The sequence below is a fragment of the Oncorhynchus gorbuscha genome, unplaced genomic scaffold (genome assembly GCF_021184085.1).
Source record: "Oncorhynchus gorbuscha isolate QuinsamMale2020 ecotype Even-year unplaced genomic scaffold, OgorEven_v1.0 Un_scaffold_11841, whole genome shotgun sequence".
Classification (NCBI taxonomy): domain Eukaryota; kingdom Metazoa; phylum Chordata; class Actinopteri; order Salmoniformes; family Salmonidae; genus Oncorhynchus; species Oncorhynchus gorbuscha.
The window spans coordinates 1-8550 of NW_025754312.1; the positions used below are offsets into that span (position 1 = coordinate 1).

Consider the following 8550-nt stretch of genomic DNA (forward strand, 5'->3'; position numbering starts at 1 on the left):
GAACCAACACACACAGAGAGAAAACACAGACACACACATGAACCAACACACACAGAGAGAAAACACAGACACACACATGAACCAACACACACAGAGAGAAAACACAGACACACACATGAACCAACACACACAGAGAGAAAACACAGACACACACATGCACCAACACACACAGAGAGAAAACACAGACACACACATGCACCAACACACACAGAGAGAAAACACAGACACACACATGCACCAACACACACACAGAGAAAACACAGACACACACACAGAGAAAACACAGACACACACATGCACCAACACACACAGAGAGAAAACACAGACACACACATGCACCAGCACACACAGAGAGAAAACACAGACACACACATGCACCAACACACACAGAGAGAAAACACAGACACACACATGCACCAACACACACAGAGAGAAAACACAGACACACACATGCACCAACACACACAGAGATAAAACACAGACACACACATGAACCAACACACACAGAGAGAAAACACAGACACACACATGAACCAACACACACAGAGAGAAAACACAGACACACACATGAACCAACACACACAGAGAGAAAACACAGACACACACATGAACCAACACACACAGAGAGAAAACACAGACACACACATGCACCAACACACACAGAGAGAAAACACAGACACACACATGCACCAACACACACAGAGAGAAAACACAGACACACACATGCACCAACACACACAGAGAGAAAACACAGACACACACATGCACCAACACACACACAGAGAAAACACAGACACACACACAGAGAAAACACAGACACACACATGCACCAACACACACAGAGAGAAAACACAGACACACACATGCACCAGCACACACAGAGAGAAAACACAGACACACACATGCACCAACACACACAGAGAGAAAACACAGACACACACATGCACCAACACACACAGAGAGAAAACACAGACACACACATGCACCAACACACACAGAGAGAAAACACAGACACACACATGCACCAACACACACAGAGAGAAAACACAGACACACACATGCACCAACACACACAGAGAGAAAACACAGACACATTCCCTGGATGGGAGACCAGATGCTGCTGGAAGTGGTGTTGGAGAGCCAGTAGGAGGCACCCTTTCCTCTGATCTAAAAAAGAAATGCCCCAACACCCCAGGGCAGTGATTGGGGACATTGCCCTGTGTAGGGTGCTGTCTTTCGGATGGGACGTTAAAAGGGTGTCCTGACTCTGTGTGGTCACTAAAGATCCCATGGCACTTATTGTACAAGTAGGGGTGTTAACCCCGGTGTCCTGACTAAATTCCCAATCTGGTCTTCATACCATCATGGCCACCTAATCATCCCCAGTTTACAATTGTCTCATTCATTTCCCCCTCCTCTCCCCTGTAACTATTCCTCAGGTCGTTGCTGTAGATGAGAATGTGTTCTCAGTCAATGTAGCTGGTAAAATTATGTTAAATAAAAAAAAAAGACATATTTCACAGTGCAACTATACTAAACTGTGTTTTTATATCCCTATCGTTAGGCCTGATACACTTTTGTATTGCTGTGTGTGTGTGTATGTGTGTGTGTGTGTGTGTGTTTGTGTGTGTGTCTGTGTCTGCGTGTCTGTGTGTGTCTGTGCCTGTGTGTGTGTCTGCGTGTCTGTGTGTGTTTGTCTGTGTGTGTCTGTCTGTGTGTGTGTCTGTGCCTGTGTGTGTGTCTGTGCCTGTGTGTGTGTCTGCGTGTCTGTGTGTTTCATCAGGGCTTTGACCTCCAGAGGAGTACAGACGCAGCGCTGCTAGAGAGGAGTGTTCGTAACAGGGCCACCGCTGTGGATCCCTCCACTGTGATCTCCTGTGTGCCCAATGAGGGACGACTGAGACCCTACGACAGAACTACTCTGTGGGTCTGCTTCCGTCCTGTCAGCAGAAGGTATCCAGCCCTCCTGTGTGTGTGTCTATGTGGGGGTATAATTTTACCTTTATTTAACCAGGCAAGTCAGTTAAGAACACATTCTTATTTTCAATGACGGCCTGGGAACAGTGGGTTAACTGCCTGTTCAGGGGCAGAACGACAGATTTGTACCTTGTCAGCTCGGGGGTTTGAACTCGCAACCTTCCGGTTACTAGTCCAACGCTCTAACCACTAGGCTACGCTGCCGCCTCGTGTAAATGTGTGTAAAGACATTATAACAGGCAGTATATAATGGTTGTTCTGTTCTTCAGAAGGAGCAGGGAGGAGCAGAAGACCAGTGGGGCCTCAGCAGCAGCCAGTAAACAAGACTTCTCCCTCTTCCTCAAGTTCCACACGGTGGGAAGTAAAGATGGCTTCAACCAGCAGCAGCAGCAGCACTCCACTGTACCTCCACACAATGGTACAGCAAGCCTCAGTCTGTTCCTTACCAATAGCAGGAACAACATGCTGCAATTTAACAGTGTATATTATATCATTAGCATAAACAACAATTGAAGCCATTCTCTGGTGAGGGGTACTGACTGACATGTGTACAACAGCTATAACAGAAGTGTTGTGCTTGATCTGGGACTGTCTTGTACTTGACCCCTGACCTCTCTGACCTCTAAGCCCTGACCTCTATCCCCAGGTTACTGTGTGGAGCTGGCGGTGACTGGCTCAGCCCTCCCTGTCTCCCTGGTGCCCAGCCCCGGCCACAGCTTCAGCTTCCAGCAGTGTCTGATGGGAGAGCGTGTGGACGTCCTGTGTGTGCTCCACAACCTCTCCCCTCATCTCCCTGTCACCTTCAAGTTCCGAAAGATGGCCAACTTCATCACTGACCCTCCTAGTGGAACCATCTCCCCAGGGCAGAGCCAGGTAGATAGATGGTTAACTTCATCAGTGACCCTCCTAGTGGAACCATCTCCCCAGGGCAGAGCCAGGTAGATAGATGGTTAACTTCATCAGTGACCCTCCTAGTGGAACCATCTCCCCAGGGCAGAGCCAGGTAGATAGATGGTTAACTTCATCAGTGACCCTCCTAGTGGAACCATCTCCCCAGGGCAGAGCCAGGTAGATAGATGGTTAACTTCATCAGTGACCCTCCTAGTGGGACCATCTCCCCAGGGCAGAGCCAGGTAGATAGATGGTTAACTTCATCAGTGACCCTCCTAGTGGAACCATCTCCCCAGGGCAGAGCCAGGTAGATAGATGGTTAACTTCATCAGTGACCCTCCTAGTGGAACCATCTCCCCAGGGCAGAGCCAGGTAGATAGATGGTCAACTTCATCAGTGACCCTCCTAGTGGAACCATCTCCCCAGGGCAGAGCCAGGTAGATAGATGGTTAACTTCATCAGTGACCCTCCTAGTGGAACCATCTCCTCAGGACAGAGCCAGGTAGATAGATGGTTAACTTCATCAGTGACCCTCCTAGTGGGACCATCTCCCCAGGGCAGAGCCAGGTAGATAGATGGTTAACTTCATCAGTGACCCTCCTAGTGGAACCATCTCCCCAGGGCAGAGCCAGGTAGATAGATGGTTACCTTCATCAGTGACCCCACTAGTGGGACCATCTCCTCAGGGCAGAGCCAGGTAGATAGATGGTTAACTTCATCAGTGACCCACCTAGTGGGACCATCTCCCCAGGGCAGAGCCAGGTAGATAGATGGTTAACTTCATCAGTGACCCCACTAGTGGGACCATCTCCCCAGGGCAGAGCCAGGTAGATAGATGGTTAACTTCATCAGTGACCCCACTAGTGGGACCATCTCCCCAGGGCAGAGCCAGGTAGACAGCCCTGGTCCAGGCTCAGATGGTTCCTTATTTTGGCCAGATTAAAGTAGTCCACTATACAGAGTGCCTGGGCCCTAAAGTTGTACATCATATAGGAAATAGGAGCCATTTTGGAGACAACCCCAGTCTCCTCCAAGCATCCTCTCTGACGGAACAGACAGAGAGGATGAATTATCAATATCATCCATATCCTCCCTGAGGCTGACAGAAAGTTGATCAGAATCATCGATCTGTGTTTTTGTCCAGGACGTGGTGCTGTCCTTCGCCCCCCACCAGATGGGGACGTTCAAAGTGAAACAGGTGCTGGAGGTGCTGGGTCAGGTGGTACACCTGGAGCCCTCCTCCATCAAGCTCCGCCTCCGCAGCTTCCACACCATCACCCTGCAACTGTCAGCCGTTTGCCGGGCGGAGGCCGCATACGAGACACCCAAACTCAACCCCGGTGAGACCCAACACCACCCCCTGCACACAGCCGGCACACTGAACCCCTCACTGCCCTGTCCTCTGATCTCCTTCCCATACTGTATAGTTCACACTGAACCCCTCACTGCCCTGTCCTCTGATCTCCTTCCCATACTGTATAGTTCACACTGAACCCCTCACTGCCCTGTCCCATACTGTATAGTTCACACTGAACCCCTCACTGCCCTGTCCCATACTGTATAGTTCACACTGAACCCCTCACTGCCCTGTCCCATACTGAATAGTTCACACTGAACCCCTCACTGACCTGTCCTCTGATCTCCTTCCCATACTGTATAGTTCACACTGAACCCCTCACTGCCCTGTCCCATACTGTATAGTTCACACTGAACCCCTCACTGCCCTGTCCCATACTGTATAGTTCACACTGAACCCCTCACTGCCCTGTCCCATACTGTATAGTTCACACTGAACCCCTCACTGCCCTGTCCCATACTGTATAGTTCACACTAACCCCTCACTGCCCTGTCCTCTGATCTCCTTCCCATACTGTATAGTTCACACTGAACCCCTCACTGCCCTGTCCCATAATGTATAGTTCACACTAACCCCTCACTGCCCTGTCCTCTGATCTCCTTCCCATACTGTATAGTTCACACTGAACCCCTCACTGCCCTGTCCCATACGGTATAGTTCACACTGAACCCCTCACTGCCCTGTCCTCTGATCTCCTTCAAATACTGTATAGTTCACACTGAACCCCTCACTGCCCTGTCCCATACTGTATAGTTCACACTAACCCCTCACTGCCCTGTCCTCTGATCTCCTTTCCATACTGTATAGTTCACACTGAACCCCTCACTGCCCTGTCCCATACTGTATAGTTCACACTGAACCCCTCACTGCCCTGTCCTCTGATCTCCTTCCCATACTGTATAGTTCACACTAACCCCTCACTGCCCTGTCCCATACTGTATAGTTCACACTGAACCCCTCACTGCCCTGTCCCATACTGTATAGTTCACACTGAACCCCTCACTGCCCTGTCCCATACTGTATAGTTCACACTGAACCCCTCACTGCCCTGTCCCATACTGTATAGTTCACACTGAACCCCTCACTGCCCTGTCCCATACTGAATAGTTCACACTGAACCCCTCACTGCCCTGTCCTCTGATCTCCTTTCCATACTGTATAGTTCACACTGAACCCCTCACTGCCCTGTCCTCTGATCTCCTTCCCATACTGTATAGTTCACACTAACCCCTCACTGCCCTGTCCCATACTGTATAGTTCACACTGAACCCCTCACTGCCCTGTCCCATACTGTATAGTTCACACTGAACCCCTCACTGCCCTGTCCCATACTGAATAGTTCACACTGAACCCCTCACTGCCCTGTCCTCTGATCTCCTTTCCATACTGTATAGTTCACACTGAACCCCTCACTGCCCTGTCCTCTGATCTCCTTTCCATACTGTATAGTTCTTCAAAGTATTGTCTGGCATTCTATCTTCAACCTGTTATTGGACCCTCCCAGTCATTGTTTTGTCTGTGATGTATCAGGAATCACCCCGGCTGTGACCAATGAGACAGGCCAGTATGCCCGGGTGCCCTCCAGTGAGCTGGGCAGGTGTGTGGGATTGGTGCGGGCAGCTGTCCACAGCACGGCCAAGACCCGGCTCCACAGCCACGGTCAGAGCCAGAGCCACCGTAGGAACCAGAGTCTAGACGGTCGCCGGCGAGAGCTACTGGCCTTCCCCAACGACAGGGCCTGCAGCATCCGCCCTGCCTCTCCAGACACCACCTACAGGTCATCTGAGTTATACAACAGAGAGTGTCTGCCATGGCACCCTGTGACCTATTCCAGAGACGTATCAGTACTACTAACAGTAATGATGGAAATAGTATCAGTACTACTAACAGTAATGATGGAAATAGTATCAGTACTACTAATAGTAATGATGGAAATAGTATCAGTACTACTAACAGTAATGATGGAAATAGTATCAGTACTACTAACAGTAATGATGGAAATAGTATCAGTACTACTAACAGTAATGATGGAAATAGTATCAGTACTACTAACAGTAATGATGGAAATAGTATCAGTACTACTAATAGCAATGATGGAAATAGTATCAGTGCTACTAATAGTAATGATGGAAATAGTATCAGTACTACTAATAGTAATGATGGAAATAGTATCAGTACTACTAATAGTAATGATGGAAATAGTATCAGTACTACTAATAGTAATGATGGAAATAGTATCAGTACTACTAATAGTAATGATGGAAATAGTATCAGTACTACTAATAGTAATGATGGAAATAGTATCAGTACTACTAATAGTAATGATGGAAATAGTATCAGTACTACTAATAGTAATGATGGAAATAGTATCAGTACTACTAATAGTAATGATGGAAATAGTATCAGTACTACTAATAGTAATGATGGAAATAGTATCAGTGCAGTCAGGTTTGCAGGGACCTGCTAACCAGATCAAATCTAATTCTATTGGTCACATAGAATGTTAATGCGAGTGTAGTGAAATGCTTGTGCTTCTAGTTCCGACAGTGCAGTAATATGTAACAAGTATTCTAACAATTCCACAACAACTACCTTATACACACAAATCTAAGTAAAGGGATGGAATAAGAATATGTACATATAAATATATGGATGAGCGATAACCGAGTGTAATAGGGAAGATGCAATAGATGGTATAAGATACAGTATATACATATGAGATGAGTAATGGAAGATATGTAAACATTATTAAAGTGGCATTATTAAAGTGCCCAGATGTCTGGGCAGTCAGTGCAGTTGGTTTACAATTTGCATCCGTGTTCCTGTAAAGTCCTATGTAGCCCCTATGTTCTGTAAAGACCTACGTAGCCCCTATGTTCTGTAAAGTCCTATGTAACCCCTGTGTTCTGTAAAGACCTATGTAACCCCTATGTTCTGTAAAGTCCTATGTAACCCCTATGTTCTCTAATGTCCTATGTAGCCCCTATGTTCTCTAATGCCCCTATGTTCTGTAAAGACCTATATAGCCCATATGTTCTGTAAAGTCCTATGTAGCCCCTATGTTCTGTAAAGTCCTATGTAGCCCCTATGTTCTGTAAAGTCCTATGTAGCCCCTATGTTCTGTAAAGTCCTATGTAACCCCTATGTTCTGTAAAGTCCTATGTAGCCTCTATGTTCTGTAAAGTCCTATGTAGCCCCTATGTTCTGTAAAGTCCTATGTAGCCCCTATGTTCTGTAAAGTCCTATGTAGCCCCTATGTTCTGTAAAGTCCTATGTAGTCCCTATGTTCTCTAATGTCCTATGTAGCCCCTATGTTCTGTAAAGTCCTATATAGCCCCTATGTTCTCTAATGTCCTATGTAGCCCCTATGTTCTGTAAAGTCCTATGTAGCCCCTATGTTCTGTAAAGTCCTATGTAGCCCCTATGTTCTGCCTATGAACTCTTATGAACTGCTTATATCGTCTCTCCCTCCACCCAGGACCATCTTCACGCGGGTGGAGCGTTACCGCTATGAGGACCCTGACTTTTCCTTCACGGAGGAGGAGGAGCAGCAGAGACAGAGACACAGAGATCACTACCTAGCCTTCATCAGGAGCCTGCGAAAGACACGCTTGCAGAAAACCACTGCGAGGTAGACAGAGTGGGATGTGTGTTCTGTATGTTGTAATCTTGGCACCCACAACCAAAGAGCTACCCAGTAAGCAAAATGACCCTGAAAAGACTTGACATTACATACATTTCAGGTGCTGAAAAGAATAAGAAATAATTAAAGAGCAGCAGTAAATAACAATAGCGGGGCTGTATACAGGGGGTACCGGTACAGAGTCAATGTAGAGGCTATATACAGAGGATACCGGTACAGAGTCAATGTGGAGGCTATATACAGGGGGTACTGGTACAGAGTCAATGTGGAGGCTATATACAGAGGGTACCGGTACAGAGTCAATGTGGAGGCTATATACAGGGGGTACCGGTACAGAGTCAATGTGGAGGCTGTATACAGGGGGTACTGGTACAGAGTCAATGTGGAGGCTATATACAGAGGGTACCGGTACAGAGTCAATGTGGAGGCTATATACAGGGGGTACCGGTACAGAGTCAATGTGGAGGCTATATACAGAGGGTACCGGTACAGAGTCAATGTGGAGGCTATATACAGGGGGTACCGGTACAGAGTCAATGTGGAGGCTATATACAGAGGGTACTGGTACAGAGTCAATGTGGAGGCTATATACAGGGGGTACCGGTACAGAGTCAATGTGGAGGCTATATACAGGGGTACTGGTACAGAGTCAATGTGGAGGCTATATACATGGGTACCGGTA

General features: G+C 47.5%; 1 protein-coding gene across 1 annotated transcript; it reads left to right on the forward strand.

The window, feature by feature from the left end:
- Nucleotides 1–1783: 1783 nt before the first annotated feature.
- Nucleotides 1784–5773, forward strand: LOC124030468 (cilia- and flagella-associated protein 47-like; the record flags this gene model as incomplete). Its single annotated transcript, XM_046341802.1, has 5 exons — nt 1784–1953; nt 2247–2395; nt 2624–2850; nt 4013–4208; nt 5730–5773. Coding segments are annotated over 5 exons (786 nt in total), but the record flags the coding sequence as incomplete, so codon positions are not given.
- Nucleotides 5774–8550: the final 2777 nt, after the last annotated feature.